This window comes from Carcharodon carcharias, chromosome 16 (assembly GCF_017639515.1).
Source record: "Carcharodon carcharias isolate sCarCar2 chromosome 16, sCarCar2.pri, whole genome shotgun sequence".
NCBI classification, from domain to species: Eukaryota; Metazoa; Chordata; class Chondrichthyes; order Lamniformes; family Lamnidae; genus Carcharodon; species Carcharodon carcharias.
In genome coordinates, this window is record NC_054482.1 from 85,450,991 (window position 1) to 85,469,717 (window position 18,727).

At 42.4% G+C, this 18,727-nt stretch overlaps 1 protein-coding gene across 2 annotated transcripts in view; it reads left to right on the forward strand.

Annotated features, from left to right (window-relative positions):
- The window catches only part of hectd3 (HECT domain containing 3), a 59,564-nt gene that overhangs the window by 19,445 nt on the left and 21,392 nt on the right, over positions 1-18,727 (forward strand). For both annotated transcript variants that reach the window (XR_005945542.1, XM_041208648.1), the window contains exons 8-14: positions 871-953; positions 4,424-4,589; positions 7,563-7,644; positions 9,063-9,245; positions 13,972-14,024; positions 15,113-15,177; positions 16,576-16,679. Coding sequence is in view for 1 of the 2 variants with exons in the window: in XM_041208648.1 (XP_041064582.1) it covers positions 871-953; positions 4,424-4,589; positions 7,563-7,644; positions 9,063-9,245; positions 13,972-14,024; positions 15,113-15,177; positions 16,576-16,679 (736 nt within the window). In the remaining variant the exon portion in view is untranslated. The remainder of the gene's footprint in view (positions 1-870; positions 954-4,423; positions 4,590-7,562; positions 7,645-9,062; positions 9,246-13,971; positions 14,025-15,112; positions 15,178-16,575; positions 16,680-18,727) is intronic.

Sequence of the window (18,727 nt, forward strand, 5' to 3'; positions counted from 1 at the left end):
ATTTAAATAAATAATCAATTGGGCTTGTTATCAAGTGAATTGACCCTGATAACACGCTGCCCACACCATAAACCGGATGGCAGCCGGGCGGAAGAGGACAGCCTGATTGTATTTTTACAACTTATTTGCTTAAATGACGGGAAGGAGGGAGGAGTGTTGTTCTTTGGGGGCTGCCCTTTGCAATCGTGGGGCAATTAGGTAGAATTCCTCCCCCCCCACCCTTTCCTTCCTACTTGGTCTCTCCCTTAAACCCACTTTCGCCTCTCTCCCTTACTTACCCAAACCCTCCTGCCCCAAGACCCCAGACTGAGCTGCCCCAGGCATCAAAGGCCTTGGGGTCCTTTCTTCTCCAGCAGTCCCAGCAGCAGCCACTGACACCTTCATAGTGCTGCCAGGACTTCTGATTGGCTGGCAGCTCCAATGAGGGGCAGAAGTCACACTCGGCCCTCATTTGTCAACCTCACAGCACTTTATGGCTATGGGCAGGTAGGGGTGGAGCATGTTGGCTTCACGCCGACATTGTTTCCAGGGGGATGTGCAATTTGCATGATCACACAACCCCTCCCCCTAAACTCAGTTTGCAAAGTAATGTGAGGAATCCAAATTTGGCCCAGGCATTCATCAACTTGATTCTATATTTTCTGAACGAAAATGGAATTTAAATGAAGAGATTGGATCAGCACTTTCTACCTCAGTAAGATATCTGCAGAAAAAATACTAGTGGCCAACTTTTCAATTTTAAGAACATAACTTCCATTTTAGAACCTTTCAGCTTTCTGGTTTACTTTCATGAGATTGTGGAATTAAGCTCGAGACATATACAGTATTTAAACCTTTCTAACACCTGAAGTGTTTTTATTCTTTTTCCAGAACTTTAGTTGGTGACCTCTGTGTTCTGGAGGATATGATGGTTCACCTTCCTATAATTGAAATTCGGATTATAGAATGTGTAGGTAAGTCTTCAGTTTCGTGTAGAGAGGAAGGTGACGTTGATGATGGCAATGGGTGATGAAGGGGCAAAGGGACAAAATATTAAAATACTGTAAGGGCTGAATTTTGCCCTTGGCCAGCGGGCTCAGGGGCGGTTGGGAGATTGATTGCCACCCACGATCGGCACCGCACAGCGATTTCATGCTGCCAGGCCAATTAAGGCCTGCCTAGTTGAAATGTGAGTGGCAGCGCTGAGTGCTGCCTGTGTGTGTGTGTGTGTGTGTGTATGTGTGTGTGTGTGTATGTGTGTGTGTGTGTGTGTGTGTGTATGTGTATGTGTGTGTGTGTGTGTGTGTGTGTGTGTGTGTGTGTGTGTGTGTGTGTGTGTGTGTGTGTGTGTGTGTGTCTGTGTGTGTGTGTTGGTGGGGGGGGGGAGGAGGGTGAGCCAGCCGAGCACGAACTTTGCACGTTGCGCAAGTGAGCACTGCATAATCTCCCTGAGGCACAGAGCTGCCTCAGGGAGATGAAGAGGTACTAAAATAGATGAATAAAGCAAAATGTAATAAAACATGCACCCTAATGTGACTCTATTACATGAGCAGGGCATGTTATTAATTCAATTGTAAAACTTTAATTTTATTTTTATTTGCTTCTGAAACCTCAACCCGCCCGTGGATGAGGTTTCCAAAAAAAATGCAAAGGCCACTTGACCCTTTCGCATGGCCACCAACCGTTAGGTTGGATGGGCAGCGAAAAAGTGTAGCTTAATTGATTACTTAATGGCCTTAATAGGCTTTTTAATTGCCAGCAGCTGTGCTGCCGGCTCCGGTGCGCACCTGCCAACTAAACTATCGCGTGACTGCACATTGACGTCGGCACGCTCGGCTGACATTGATGCGCATCATTTCACACTTGAGCAGGTCGGGCACACGCCCGCCTGCCGAGCAAAAATTTCTGCCCTAAGTGTAGTGAAGATTTAAATGGTCAGTGTGATCCTGTTCAGCTAAATATAATTCGAATCTTTTACTTGGTGGGTTTATTTACTGCTTTCCATAGAATCCTTAGTGTGGTCAGGCAAGGCAGGCCTGATAGGAGGATTCAACTTAAATGGCACACCTGGAACCTGAGACCTGGTAGCCATAATTCATGTCAATTATTTTAAAATTTATAACCTAGGGGTGCAGGGTGGGTGTTGGGTAAGGAGGGGCAAAAACAGAAAATGTGGGCACTCTGTGTGTAGCATTGATTTTTTTTTTAAAGTTATGAATATAGGGTCTCCCTGAATGTGTTGTAGAATAATTGGAGAGGAATAGTTAGAGTAAAGAAAATTCAAGGACTGCTCACGATAGGACCAACTGATGTACACTATGATACTGTTACACAATTTGCTATCTTTAAGATGCCAAAACAAAAGGCTCAAAAGCAGGAAGAAAACACTTTAAAAATGAGTTTTTTTTGGAACGCTCTAGGAGTGGTAAGATGTGAATTTGTTCCCAGACTGATGAGCTATGTGTTAACTGCATTACTTTCACCACCTCATGGTATCAGAGACACGGAGGATGTATAACATGTAAAAGACAAGGCGCCCTTCTGTCCTTTCTGGCAATTGATTCGAAAGTGGCATTGGAATAGATCACTTTGCTAATCTGGATAGAATTATGATTACAGAGTGAAAAAAATCACAAGGATGGAGGTTGCTTGTGTAGGTTTGTGAAATAAATGAGATTCCACATAAGTAGTACCACTGCAGACTAGTTGTAAGTTAGTTGACAAGTTCTCCATAACAGCAGCAACTTGTTTATCTGGCATTCATTGCACAAACAAATGTCTCACTTAATGATGGGGGATATGGTTACTGAAAAGGTGTCCCAAACGAGATGCGGAATGTGAGATGTGGATGATCTCATCCACGGGTAGGTCGAGGTTTCAAAAGCAAATAAAAAGAAAATAAAAGTTTTATTGAATTAATAACATGCCCCTGTTCATGTGACAGAGAAATGTCCTTATCCATGGGAGACTGATAACGATGGTAAGAGCCCATGGGATCCAAGAGGTGACCAGGTGTGTAGATGAGGACAATGTATTTGACGTAGTCTACTTGGACTTCAGCAAGGCTTTTGATAAGGTCCTGCATGGGACACTGATAACGAAGGTAAGAGCCCATGGGATCCAAGGCAAATTGGATCCAGAATTGGCTGAGTGGCAGGAAGTAGAGGGTGATGGTCGAGGGGTGTTTTTGTGACTGGATGCCTGTGTCCAGTAGGGTTCCACAGAGATCAGTGTTGGGTCCTTTGCTGTTTGTGGTATATATAAACGATTTAGATTTGAATGTAGGAGGGTTGATCAGTAAGTTCGCAGATGACACGAAATACGGGTGGTAAATAGTGAGGAGAATAGCTTTAAATTACAGGAGGATATAGACGGGCTGGTCAGATGCACTGATCAGTGGCAAATGGAATTTAATCCAGATAAATGTGAGGTGAAGCACTGGGGCAGGAAAACGAGGCACAGGAATACACAATGAATGGCAGGACCCTGGAACGTACCGAGGATCAGAGGGACCTTGGTGTGCATGTCCACTGGTTCCTTAAGGTAGCGGGACAGGTAGGTGAGGTGGTTAAGAAGACATATGGGATATTTGCCTTTATTAGTTGAGCAATAGAATATAAGAGCAGGGAGGTTATGCTGGAACTGTATAAAACACTGGTTAGGCCACAGCTAGAGTATTGCGTGCAGTTCTGGAATCCGCATCATAGGAAGGATGTGATTATACCAGAGACAATGCAGAGGAGATTTTCCAGGATGTTGCCTGAGCTGGAGAGTTTTAGTTATGAGGAGAGATTGGATAGACTGGGATTATTTTCCTTGGAGCAGAGGAGATTGAGGGGGACATGATTGAGGTGTATAATATTATGAGGGGCATAGATAGGGTAGACAGGAAGGAACTTTTCCCCTTGGTGGAGGGATCAATAACCAGGGGGAATAGATTTAAGGTAAGGGGCAGGAGGATTAGAGAGGATGTGAGGAAGGATTTTTTCACCCAGAGGGTGATGGGAATCTGGAACTCACTGCCTGAAGGGATAGTAGAGGCGGAAACCCTCATAACATTTAAGAAGTATTTGGATGCGCACTTGTGATGCCATGGCATACAAGGCTATGGGCCCAGTGATGGAAAATGGGATTAGAATAGTTAGGTACTTGTTTGACTGGCACAGACTCAATGGGCCGAAGGACCTTTTTCTGTGCTGTATGATTCTGACTCTTCCCTATTGACTCAATTTTGGCATTAAGCCACAAGACTAGTTGCCTAAGCCCCAAAGGTTGCCACAGTTCCTCACTAAATTTGATTAAACAGCTTTAGCTATTGCCTGCACCTAATAAGCTAATCACTATAAAATAACTGTCCAACAAAGTATTCTTCCACTGTGAAGCAGATGCCAGTGAACTGCACCTCCACAACAGTATGAAGTCTTTCTTTAATATTTTCCAACAGATGGGGGAATAGATGTCCGACTACATGGCCTCAAGATTAGATCTTCAAGAGAGAAAGACCTAGGATTAAACATTGATATGTTTCAAGCTGCAAACCTCGTTCGTTATCCACGTCTCGAGGGACATAACCCTGACATGCTGTACAGAAGAGCTGTAGTAATCCACAGGTACATATCTACACTTTGGCTTTCTTCAAATAAGAATGCATGCTGACGTGCAGTTTCTCATGCGGTTAATGTATTTTGATAAGTTATATTTTTGTTAAAAGTAAATTTAGAGATAGGCAGTAGACGTGTAAGGAATAGGTTTTGAAGAGATGCTTTTTGATCATATCTTTTTTGGAATGTAAGACTTCATATTTCCCACTGTCAGCTGGCTGGAAGGCATTTAAGGGATGATGTAATGCAGCATTAGAAGAGACTCGAGAACAGACTACCTGGTCATCGTCATCATCTTTGTCAGGGAGTAAGGTGAAAATCTAATGAAATAGTACAAAATAATATATGCTTGGGAGTAGTTGAGTGCTTCTTTTAAAAAAAATCTTATCTTTTATCTGGGGTGACTTGGTTGGCAATCTGACTGAGGTGAAAATTTACTCACAATTTTACAGAAAATGTGGTTTCCCCTCTTTTCCCTCAGCCTTATTCCATTAAATTTGGCAGATAGTTTAAAAGTGCCATTGATAAATGGTAAGCAGTAATCCTGGTGGATTCTTATTTACTGTAACTGTATTAATCCTTTCTTTTACTCATAACTTTCAAAAGAATATACCTATATAATTTAAGGTTATATGTGTCGTATGCTTGTAGTCACAGGGTCAAATTCCTGTAACTCCCACCACACGGACTGCAGCAGTTCAAGAAGGCAGCTCACCACCGCCATCTCAAGGGCAATTAGGAATGGGCAATAAATGCTGGCCTAGCCAACGATGCCCACATCCCATCAATGAATTTTAAAAAATGCTTCCAAAAGGCATCATACCTCAAAAGGTGTACATCATACTTTCCTTATTAGCCCAAATAACTACTGTCTGACCAATAGCAACTTGCATTAATATAGCATCTTTAATAAAGAAAAACATTCCAAGACACTACACAAAAGAGAAAGAGATTTGTTGTATAACCTTTTTACAGGAGGGTTAGGAAAGGTAATTGATAAACTTGGTTAAAGAGTTGTCCTTTGAAAAGGATATTAAAGGTGAAGAAGGTGTTTAGGAGACAGAGGGGATTGCAAAGCAGTTTCAATGAGTAGGGATGAAGTATGTATCTGAAAGTGCTGCAAAAAGTGTAGCAGAGTGAGGCTGCGCAGGAGGCCACAGTCAGAAAACTGGAGAAGAGGGTAGAGGATAGAAGGGTGTTAAAAGCTGCAGAGATAGAGTGGATTAGGCCAAGGAGCAATTTGCATGAGGGAAAGAATTTAAAATTTGCTCTGGTCAGAGGCGATAGTGGTCAGAGAGGATGGAGGTGCTGGTAAGTGTGTGACCGGATGTAAGCAGCCATGTTTTGGATAATTTGGTGACTTTAGAAGGTGAAAGTCAGGGTGCTAGCAAAGGCATTGGAGAAGTCGAGTTTAGAAGTGACAAACGTGCATGACGGTTTCAGCACCAGTGGGCATGAGGTAAGTATGAAGGTAAGCAATGTTAAGTTAGGGGTCAAGAGGAATGGAGCATAAAAGTAGAGAAGTTTTACTGCAGCTGTACAGGACCTTGATGAGACCACATCTGGAGCACTGTGTAGAGCTTTTGTCTCCTTTATTTAAAAAAGGATGTAATTGTGTTAGAAACAGTTCAAAGGAGGTACACTCTATTCATCCTGGTATGAAGGGCTTTATCTTATGAAGAAAGGGTAAACAGGTTGGGCTTTTACTCATTGGAGGTTAAAAGAATGAGAGGTGATCTTATTGAAACATGTAAGATCCTGAAGGGATTTGATAGGGTAGATACCAGGAGGATGTTTTCTTTTGTGGGGGAGACTAGAACTAGGGGGCACGGTTTAAGAATAAGAGATCTTCTTTTTAAGATGGAGGAGAGGAGAATTTTTTTCTCTGGAGTCGTTAGTCTGAGAGCAGTGGAGCCTGGGTCATTGAACTTATTCAAGACTGAGTTGGATAGATTTTCGATAGACAAGTTAGTCAAGGTTTATGGGGGAGCAGACAAGAAGTGGATTTGAGACCACAATTCAATAAGCCATCAGAGCATGCCTATACAGTCTCCTAAGTCCTAGATTCCTATGATTGTGCATAGGTTTAGAGCTTTGAAGTATAGCAAGAATGAGTAAATCAGCATGGTTAATTTGACTATTGCCTAGCTCTCTCACCAATTCTCTCTTAGCCCCTTTGATGTGGTTCTCTTTGAGTCATGACACCCCTGTTGACCTGCTTAACAGTTCCATCACTACTTCCTTTTGACACCTGCGTCTCCACCAATTTTTCTTTAGATATTCCATTGACATTTATTTTTGAATAATTTTGAAGAATCCTATATTATGTCACTTATTTTATTGCATTTAATACTAAATTCATTCTTTTCAAATTATTTAGGTTTATCACCTCTTTTGAAACATTACTTCTGACCAATTTTTTCATGTAGTTTAGCTGAAATCTAGGCTGACACTTTTGCACAATGCTGAGGGAATGCTGCATTGTTGGATGGATCATCTTTTTAAAAGGCCATTAAACTGAAGCCCCAAGGGGGATGTTAAAAAAAATCATGCCATTTCAAAATCAGCATACCAATTGTACGGACTAGCATTTATCCTACAATTAACACCAATGTTATGCAAATCTCTGTGAATGAAGATCAACTTTCAAATTAATAGGTTATAGAGAATTAAATTGGGAAGAATGGTGGCCATTAAGAGACGTCTTTATGAAGGAAAAAAAAGAAATACAATTTGGCAAGAATCAATCTTGTTGACTGTGAATATTAACAGTGAGGGTTTGAGTTGGAATTAGAATAGCAGTATAAGACTGAATAGGGATTAAGTTGATATACATAGATTGGATCGAATAGTTACAAAGACCATGATCTAACTTTTCTCTGATTATGGTCAAGCTTTTAATTTTTAGAAAATAAGTTCAAATATAACAACTTAACATAACAATCTGTTATGTCCATATGACTTGATTTTTTTTCCCCCCAGATTCCTTAAACTCCTGGACAATCTTATTCACTATCTAGTACCAGCCTGGGACCACACAGTTGGATCATTTGGTCAGTTAAAGGTGAGTTGTTCCAGTGAAGAGAATACAAATCAAGTTTATACAACGTGTTTTCCTATAAATTAACCATTTAAGTCTGGTATAATTCTGGTGAATGTGCACTTTTCAAGGCTGTAAGTTTGGTGCCTAAAAATGAACACAGTGTATTCCAGGTGGAATCTGATCAAACTGTTAACTTGTATGTATCTTGTCATGTGCTGGAATGCAGTACTTTGCACTGCATCATGTGAGACGTTAGCAAATAAATAGTTAACAGCAGTTATTTTCTCTAATGCCACATAGAAATTTTACATGAATGTCCCAATTGACTTCCACATATCTCATGTTGCTGGCGCAAGCATATCTTTCTGGCTTGATCTAGAATTTATCCATCACTGAAGTAGTGATTACTAAGAACAGCCCCTTTCAAAGCTTTAGGCCTGCAAAATTCAAATCGGTCAAATTAACAAGTAAAAAAATTTAAGTGCAATTCGACCACAGTTGCCATGGCTGGATTGGAGGTTGTATGTGTCCTAAGGCCTGCTGTACAATGCCAATCTTATTTAGATTTAAAGAAAGGGTCTGTATTCATTTGAGCCTTATCACATCCTCCAATTGCACCTTGCAAGCAATGGGTTACTTTTGAACTGTAATTACTGTTATGTGGGCAAATATGGCAATTACTTTGCCTACACCAAGATTCCAGAAATGGCAAATGGGATGAAAGACCTGATAATGTGTTTTTTGATGGAGGGAGAATGTTGATCAGTACACCAGGAGAACTTCTGCTCATTAATTAGGGACATTGAATCTTTTACTCTAGTGTGTATACATAATTCATTGTTGCATCAAGTGGTTACATCCAGGTTCTTTTTGTGCAACACTGAGCGAAAAAGGCACACTGGAGTAACATAGCTCAGGAGGTTCTTTTGTAGTACCTTAGCTTAGTATTGAATGATTATGAGCACATTTTTTAAGCTTTTTCCCATGATCCTCTTTTTCCCTGAACAATGTGAATTTCTCTGCTCCACTTGGTGTTGGCTAAAATAACCGTGCATAGAGCTTACAGAGCACACAATAAATACTCTATCCAATGTGTTGTCACCGCTCTCCCGCCTTCATTTCAAAATAATGTTTTACTTCTACTTTTTCACTTGTACACACTTCACACTTCAAATTCAGTCTTTTTCCTGAAATGTAACAGCCAGCTTTGTAACTGGCATTTATGTAGAGTGTGTCATGTGATGCTTTGGCAGAAGGGAAATCAACTTTTTAAAAATTCCTTTCTCTACCTGTATGTCAGGATTCCCACACTGCATATCATCATGTCAACAATTCCTGTGCTGTTTTAAGCGAATACCCCATGCTTGGTTTGGTTGCTGTGCACTAGCTAGCACCTTGCTAAAGATAACATTGATACTAATGTTTTCTTTGTGTTCCAGCACATCAAACAGTTCCTTCTACTTTCAAAGCGGCGCACAGCTCTGATTACACAATGCCTCAAGGATTCCGAAACTAACAAACCCAATTTCATGCCAAAACTTTACATCAATCGGCGAGTTGCCATGGAGCATCGGAATAATCCTTCTCTTGATCCCTCTTGTAAGAATGCTGTGTTCACACAGGTATATCTGTTCAGATTAATCCAGAACATTTTGTGTATACAAGGATTTTGACAATATAGTATTTTGTTAGCTGTTAAGCAGTTGTGCCAGTCAGCTTAATCAATTATTTTTAAAGTTCTTTTCTGAGGTTCCTCCCAGTAACTCATTGGGTAAAATCACCAACTGATATGGGACTGAAACATACAGATCAGCAGGATCTGGAATGGTTTGACCTTGGTTGAGAGCAGTACCATTGGGTTTGATGTCCAAGGGTTGCCCAAAAGGTTTGGTGGGGTTCCTATACCCAGTAAACCTTGATGGAATTTTTACAGGATCAGCTGGGAAGGCCAGCATTTGTTGCCCATACCTAATTGCCCTTGAACTGGCTTGCTAGTTAAGAGTCAACCACATTGTTGTGGATCTGGAATCACATGTAGGCCAGACTGGCTAAGGAAGGCAGATTTCCTTCCCTAAAGGACATTAGAGAACCAGATAGGTTTCTACTACAATTGATGATAGTTGTCATGGTCACCATCACTGAGACTAGCTTTCAATTCCAAATTTATAAATTGAATCTAAATTTCACCAGTGGCCATGGTGAGATTTGAATCCACATCCCCAGATCATTAGTCTGGGCTTCTGGATTACTAGCAACATTACCATTAGTCCAGTGACATACCACAACAGCACCATCTCCCCCAATTTGGCTTAGTAATGGCTTTCATTGTCAGGACTTAACATAACACTTGGAAGAAGTATTGGGAGCGTAACTGTTATTTTTGCATGAGCCAGTGCTCTAAGTGATAAGATGAAAAAATTGTATGGAAAGGGAAGAAGCAGCATTGTGTTCTTTTTTTATTCGCCTTGCAAGGATTTTTTTTTTTGGCCCTTTGCCTCGTTCACAAGGAAATGCCTCCTAATGGTCCAACTTCTGCTGGTAGTAAACTTCTCTGGCTGACCAACAGAAGACAACTAAAAAAGAAATAAGGAGGGAGAAGATTAAATATGAGGGTAAACCAGACAGTAATATAAAAGAAGATTGCAAGAGTTTTTTTAGATATATAAAGGGTAAGAGAGAGGCAAAAGTGGACATTGGGCCGCTGGAGAAGTAGTAGTGGGGGACAAAGAACTGGCGGAGGAACTGAATAGGTACTTTGCGTCAGTCTTCACGGTGGAAGACACGAGTAACATCCCCAAAATTCAAGAGAGTTGGGGGGCAGAGGTGAGTATGGTGGCCATTACCAAGGAGAAGGTGCTAGGAAAACTGAAAGGTCTGAAAGTGGATAAATCACCTGGACCAGATGGATTACACCCCAGAATTCTGAAGGAGATTGCTGAAGAGATAGTGGAGGCGTTAGTGGTGATCTGTTAGGAATCACTGGAGTCAGGGAGGGTCCCAGAGGACTGGAAAATCGATAATGTAACCCCCCCTGTTTAAGAAGGGAGTGAGGCAAAAGTCGGGAAATTACAGGCCGATTACCTCGGTCATTGGTAAGATTTTAGAGTCCATTATTAAGGATGGGATTTCAGAATACTTGAAAGTGCATGATAAAATAGGGCAAAGTCAGCATGGTTTCATCAAGGGGAGGTCATGCCTGACAAATCTGTTAGAATTCTTTGAGAAGGTAACGAGTAGGTTAGACAAAGAAGAGCCAATGGATGTTATCTACTTGGACTTCCAGAAGGCCTTTGACAAGGTGCCGCACGGGGAGGCTGCTCAGTAAGATCAGAGCCCATGGTGTTAGAGGCAAGGTACTAGCATAGATAGGAGACTGGCTGTCTGGCAGGAGGCAGAGAGTGGGGATAAAAGGGTCCTTCTCAGGATGGCGGCCGGTGACTAGTGGAGTTCCGCAGGGGTCGGTGTTGGGACCACAACTTTTCACTTTATACATTAATGATCTAGATGAAGGAACTGAGGGCATCCTGGCTAAGTTTGCAGATGATACAAAGATAGGTGGAGGGACAAGTAGTATTGAGGAGGCAGGGAGGCTGCAGAAGAATTTGGACAGGTTAGGAGAATGGGCAAAGAAGTGGCAGATGGAATATAACGTGGGGAAGTGTGATCTCATGCATTTTGGTAGGAAGAATAGAGGCATAGACTATTTTCTAAATGGGGAGAGAATTCAGAAATCTGGAGTGCAAAGGGACTTGGGAGTCCTAGTCCAGGATTCTCAAGGTTAACTTGCATGTTGAGTTGCTAGTTAGGAAGGCAAATGCAATGTTGGCATTTATTTCGTGAGGACTAGAATATAAAAGCAGGGATGTGCTGCTGAGGCTTTATAAGGCTCTGGTCAGACCACATTTAGAATATTGTGAGCAATTTTGGGCCCCGTATATCAGGAAGGATGTATTGGCCCTGGAGAGGGTCCAGAGGAGGTTCAAGAGAACGATCCCAGGAATGAAAGGCTTAACATATGAGGAACGTTTGAGGACTCTGGGTCTATACTCAATGGAGTTTAGAAGGATGAGGGGGGATCTGATTGAAACTTACAGAATACTGAAAGGCCTGGATAGAGTGGACGTGGGGAAGATGTTTCCATTAGTAGGAGAGACTAGGACCTGAGGGCACAGCCTCAGAGTAAAGGGAAGAGCTTTTAGAACAGAGATGAGGAGAAACTTCTTTAGCCAGAGAGTGGTGAATCTATGGAATTCATTGCCACAGCCACAGAAGGCTGTGGAGGCCAGTCATTGAGTGAATTTAAGACGGAGATATATAGATTTTTGATTGGTAAGGGGATCAAACGTTACGGGGAGAAGGCGGGAGAATGGGGTTGAGAAACTTATCAGCCATGATTGAATGGTGGAGCCGACTTGATGGGCCGATTGGCCTAATTTCTGCTCCTATGTCTTATGGTCTTTCTGGAAGATGCCCTATTGTTTTTGTTCTATTCATTTAAGGGATGTGGGTATCACTGGCTAGGTCAGCATTTATTGCCCATCCCTATTTGCCCTTGAAAGGTGGTGGTGAGCTGCCACTTTGAACCGCTGCAGTCCATGTGGTGTAGGTACGCCCACAGTGCTGTTAGGGAGTTCCAGGATTTTGACCCAGCGACAGTGAAGGAGCAACGATATATTTCCAAATCAATGTGGTGAGTTATTTGGCGGGGAGCTTCCAGGTGGTGGCATTCCCTTGTGTCTGTTGCCCTTGTCCTTCTAGATGGTAGCGGTCGTGCGTTTGGAAGGTGCTGCCTAAGGAGCCTTGGTTGAGTCCCTGCGGTCCATCTTGTAGATGGTACACACTGCTGCCACTGTGCATTGGTGGTGGAGGGAACGCATGTTTGTGGATGTGGTGCCCAGTCAAGGGGGTTGCTTTGTCTTAGATGGTGTCAAGCTTCTTGAGTGCTGTGGGAGCTGCACCCATCCAGGCAAGTGGAGAGAATTCCATCACAATATTGTGTGAATATATGGGTGTGATACTTCATTAGCTTCTTAATTTGAAAGCACAGCTCAGGAGATCTGTGTCCTGATGCTTCTCAGACATGGCCTGATGCCTCTGGCCCCCCAATCTAAAATGTTATCATCTTGATTCAACCAACCCCACCTTTTCTCATAATCATGTGCATTATGCTTCACCCAGTGGTCTCACTATCCTGAAACCCCCAGGTGCTCAGCTCTGGACTGGAGTTTGGAAATAATAGAATGAATGGCCAGATGAATGATTTGTAGACAGGGTGGAAATCAGTGGGTTAGTTGCTCCTCCATTGTATTAACTCTATCTGTTTCACATTGGGCTGCACAAAGAACTAGACAACATTAGTAAGTGGCCATAGAATAGTGACCACCACTGAATTGGCAGAAGTAAGAAAGGTATCATCCCAGTAAAAATCTAGAGCTTCCACTTGTCCACCAACTTTTCCATCTCCAGTCTTGTGCCACTGGGTGACCCAGTGTGGTTGAGTGCTTGCTGCTCTTTGTGGGTACATCTCTCAAAGATTAGCCATGTTTCCCTTATGGACTGTCTCTCCTTTACATTATGCGCCATTCTTTCTGCTACACTCATGTAGACAGGTATAAATGTTGGCACCTTTTTGTGTTTTGGGGTGATGGTGATTCAAAGGGTCACTGAATTGATGGTATGCAAACTTGGAGACGTGTTCATAACAGAGAAGAGACACTGAAAGTTCCAGTTAGTAGTATGAGAAGTAATTAGGCAGAATAACTGGGAAAGCAGAATGAGTTTGGATGCTTTACAATAACCCTGATGCAGGCCCTGATGCCACTCTCCCCACCCTCAGCCTGCTGCCGGGAAGCTAGCTCCAAGTAGCTGCTAGGCTTCAGACTGACAAGGGGCTGCCAGTGTGACGCTGGGAAAATGTCAGTGGATTCCAAAATTGACTTCTAAATGGGGCCTCAATTGACCTAAGTGGCTGCCCGCCCCCTTGGAGTGGGTTGCAATTTCCATCATGGCCACCCCCAACCCCCGGTAAACTCTACCAAAGATGAGACAATCGCGATGCATAGCTATCTGAATTTCCCTGCTCCGTTCCCCCCCTCAAAGCTACCACCACGGGATGGAAAGATTTCACTCTCTTCTGTTAAATAAAATATTATTCAGACAGCAGTATGAATACTTTAAATTGTTCTTTAAGAAAGCTACTGGTTCTAACAGCATATGTTAACAATTGGATTGGTTTTGATTTCATACTCCTTAACCTATTTTAACTCCAATAATAAAATCTAGATGAATTTGAGTACAAGTTGTTCAGACTACATTAAATTGCATTGCTACACATTTTTTGTTTTATAGATGTTTGAAGGTCTGAAGCCCTCGGACAAATGCGAGAAACCCTTGGATTACAGGTAGTGTTTGGAAAATTAAAGGCAGTGTAGATGATGCCTTGTATGGGCGATTCCAAAAATTAAATGTGGTCTAGGGGATTTTCTGATGGTAGGAATAGGAACAATGTTTAATCTATGCAGGGCACTCCTGCCTCATTTATTGTATATTGGTCAATTTGCGTACACACTCGAATCTAAAACCATACAAGTATAGTTGTTCACGTTAATTTTTGTTTTATTTATTCAAGTATGTAACCTATACCTCCCTTCCATTTTTATATCCTTTTCTGTGTCCAAACCAATTTAGATATACTACAGGTTGTTTGGCTTTGTCAGCTCTGCTCTATAAGTTTTGCTTACTTGCCTCAAACCCATTCCTTTATTGAAGAATGCTGAAGGCATACATCCTAATGAGTTGTTCATTACTGCAATAGCATGGAATGGAGCTTTAGGATTTCTTGTTGCCTTGCCCCTCTTCTTTTCACTGCATTTCCATAAGTCTATGCTGTTAAATGGAAGCAAGAACAGGAGGGTTATTAAATTTGGAAATGTAGCCGCTTTGGGCTATTGCATATCTCTGAGCAACCAGCTCAAATAACTTGGTTGTAAAAGGAGGGAAACTAAATTAACCCACAAAACAGAATTGGAGAGGAAAAAAATGTTAAAATTCCTATTTTACTTTTAGATTTTAGAAGGGCTATGATTGTTTAAGCATTAAATGCTAATAACCACAGTGGGGCAACTGACTTGAAGGAGTGTTTGAACAGGGGTGTTAACTGTCTGGTTTAAAACTATTGGCATCTGTTGTACCTACCTCCTACCTTGAATCCTAGGGTCTGATTTTGTTTTTCAGGCTTTGTACATTGGATGTGAAGACCCATTTACAATGTGGGACAAATGTATTGGCCTGCATTTATTGCAGTGATGATTATTTAACACTTTCATTTTTTTAATAGCGATGACAAGTTTAACTAATCAAACTGTTATTGGGCAAAGTAACTCATCTTTTTAGTTTGAGTAGCATACTAATACATTGTTATACTTTGCTAACTTTTCACAAGTCCACACTAGAATAACCTTGTACAATTTGTAATTTGTTTTACCCGCAGGTGGCCAGCACGCTATGACCAGTGGTGGGAATGTAAATTTATCTCTGAAGGAATCATTGACCAAGGTAAGCATTGTTTAGCCTGAAAAGTTAACTGGCCTGTTCTCTGTGCAGATTCTGACTCACCTGAGTATTTCCAGCCATTTCTGTTTCTATTTCAGATTTTCAGCAGGTGCTGTTAAGCTTTATATAAATGTTTTTCTAAACATTTTATAAGCTTATTTTATATACTGTTTGAGAGAATGTTGATTCACAATGAGCTGCATAGAGAATGAAGGATACCCAATAGTAATTACAAGACAAAAATCTTATGGAGCAATTTGGATGACAACATAAACCATGAATGAATTTCAGAACAACCCACCTCTCCATGTGGATATTTTCTTCAATGATTTTTATGCTGCCGTTGGTATAGTTTTTGTTTTCCCACTTTGTGACTGTGTCATAACAGGCATTAGTGAGCAATTCCTTATAACTAATGCATCATAATGCCCTCACTGAAGTATTAACACTTATGACCTAATCACTAAGTAGTGATGCACAGTTTCTTTTTCATTCACGGGAAGTAGGTTTCACTGGCAGGGCCAGCATTTATTGCCCATCCCTAATTGCCCTTGAGAAGGTGGTGGTGAGCTGCCTTGAACCACTGCAGTCCGGGTGGTGTAGGTACACCTACAGTGCTGTTAGGAAGGGAGTTCCAGGATTTTGACCCAACGACAGTGAACAAACGGCAATTTATTTCCAAGTGAAGATGATGAGTGACTTGGAGGGGAATTTCCAGGTGGTGTTCCCATCTATCTGCTGCCCTTGTGCTTCTAGATGGTAGTGGTTGTAGGTTTGGAAGGTGCTGCCTAAGAAGCCTTGGTGAATTCCAGCAGTACACCTTATAGATGGTATACACTGCTGCTACTGTGCGTTGGTGGTGGAAGGAGTGAATGTTTGTGGATGTGGTGCCAATCAAGTGGGCTGCTTTGTCCTGGACTGTGTCAATCTTCAAGTGTTGTGGAAGCTGCACTCATCCAGGTAAGTGGGGAGTATTTCATCACACTCCAGACTTGTGCCTTGTAGATGGTGGACAGGCTTTGGGGAGTCAGGATGTGAGTTACTTTTTGTAGCCACTGTATATATACATATATGGCTAGTCCAGTTCAGTTTTTGGTCAATGGTAACCCCAGGATGTTGATAGAGGGGGATTCAGTGATGGTAATGCCATTGAACATCAAGGGACAATGGTTAGATTCTCTCTTGTTGGTGATGGTCATTGCCTGACACTTGTGTGGTTCAAGTGTTACTTGCCACTTGTCAGTCCAAGCCTGAATATTGTTCAAGTCTTGCTGCATTTGGACATGGACTGTGCTGGAGAATTGGTGAGTAATTATATAAATTATGTTATAACTATTCTGATAGATCCTCTAATCTATGAGGATAATAATTTAACTTTAGTACAACTTTTTAAAACAATAGGTGGTGGATTCCGAGACAGCCTGTCTGACATCTCTGAAGAGCTTTGCCCGAGTTCTGGAGACAGTCCAGTGCCTTTACCCTTTTTTGTAAGGACATCTAATCAGGTACGTTAAAAAGATGACTGAAGAAAATGATTGGAGTCTTTTTTTTATTTTTTCCCCCTCTTAAAGGCATTGACTTATACTGGGTTATGACTAAGCAGCTCTCAAATCTCTAGCATACCTTATCTACATCCATTTCTCTATCTCGATTCTGTATGGCACAGAATTGGCAATTGCATTCAAGAGATTCCAGAATATGGGAGAGAATGGGGAAAAAAATATTTCACATAGCGCAGTGTATGGTCCTGTGCTCATGATGATGCTGAGGGATGTTGCTGAGGCCTTTACTTTGCATGCTATATGGGACTTGGAATTTTCTCTCACCAGGGGTGGGTTAGGGTGGCAGTGGGTGGGGAGGTACAGAGGCAGGAAAATTGTAGAAAATGCTGTCGAGCCAATATCCCAATGTGTTCCCGCCTCCTGTATTTCCAGGGGTGGGTTGGAAGTGAGTCAGAAACCCCCATGGCTGAGGCAAAAAGCCAGCTGAAGTACTTAAGGCAATTAAGAATGATCTTGCACATGGATTCCCTCTTTTCCAATGGCAAGCTATTCTCATGTGGTGTCTCCAAACCAGCAGGTTAGTGAAATCGAGTATATGGCAGGAGGAACTTCCTTAGTGAAATTGATAAGCTATGATGGCATTGATCAGCTACAATAAAGAGCTGCAGCACGGCCAGTTGAGAGGCTGCTATGCAAAGCACATTGCCTCTCTGCGAGTGCTATCACTGCTTGACAGGGGAATGCCAAAGCTTGGTCGAAACTTCAACTGTCCTGCACTTCATGCTGCCTGTCTACTGCAGTGCAACTGCTTTCTATTCTGCCTCAAGGCCGTTCACAGAATGATGGGATTGGCCACTGTGATCTAGTTGGAAGGAGGAGAAACCCCCTTTGCGGGGTCAACAGGCAGAGGATCAATTTTCTTGAATTGTCTGAGCATCAATGCCTCAGGAGGCTCAGTCCCTCACAGCAGGTCGCTGCAGCCTCCTGGAACAAGACCTCCATCCTGGTGGACCAGGAGGGCTATGGCTAAAAAGAAGTGCCTGTCACTGGAGGTCCATCACCACCCTCCCTTTCCCCACCCCATGTCTATAGCTCTCGTCAAGTTGTGTGCTCTGTCCTCCTGCAGGGAGGGTTGAATGCTTGTATTGGTTTTTATGCAGAGAAGGGAAGGATACCATTTGTGCAGGGTCACTGGTGAGGCATGAATGCAAAATGGCAATAGACCCAGGGCAGCTTTTAGTGTTGGCTGCTTAGTTGGGGATATGTGGTGTCTGCAGGAAGAGGAATGAGTGGAGCTGCAAGGTGTGTTGACCTGAGGGGTACTATAAGGACAATGCTGGACAAATCAATGTGAGGATTGGCACCTGAAAGTGTTATGCCACTCACCTCTCTTGCCCACCTGAGGTTCTGGATCCTCTTGGTTCGCTGTCTCCAGGTTGGAGGGAACACGTTGCTGCTGCTCATTTCCTCAGCCACTTCCACCCCTGCTTGCTTGGTTGGAGAGGCTGTCCTCTTCCTTCCCACCTTTGGGAAAGCTCACCTCGCTGCAGTCCCTCAAAACCCACAGCAGCACCTCCAACTAAGAACGAGAGATTCAGTTGTTAGGGGCTGCTTTCACTAGCCTCCTTGCCATTCTCAAGGGTTTGACAGTCTGGAAAATTCAAGTGCTGCTGAGCTTTTCTGAACCTTGCTGTGGTCCCTATAAACAGAAACCTGACAAAATGGCCACATCATCCCTAATTGGGGAGTCTGGAGGTGGGTTCTTAATTGGTTTGCTACGCCAAAGACTAATGTGAAGGGCCACTGCTTGGAGGTTTGCGTTCCTGACTTGAACCATGTTTGGTCCTGAGGTTGTGAAAGACATCCTGTAATTGCAAAGTTCTTTAGCATCCTTTAGATTCTGTACAAAATTCTGAACAACAAAAATTGCAAAATACAAAATAAATTGAGTGGTAGCAACGATGCTTCCTGAAGTACCTTGCTGCCCCAGGAATTGTATTTTGGATGAGCCCTACCAGCAATTATGTGTGCATTGGCAGAAGCCTGGCTGT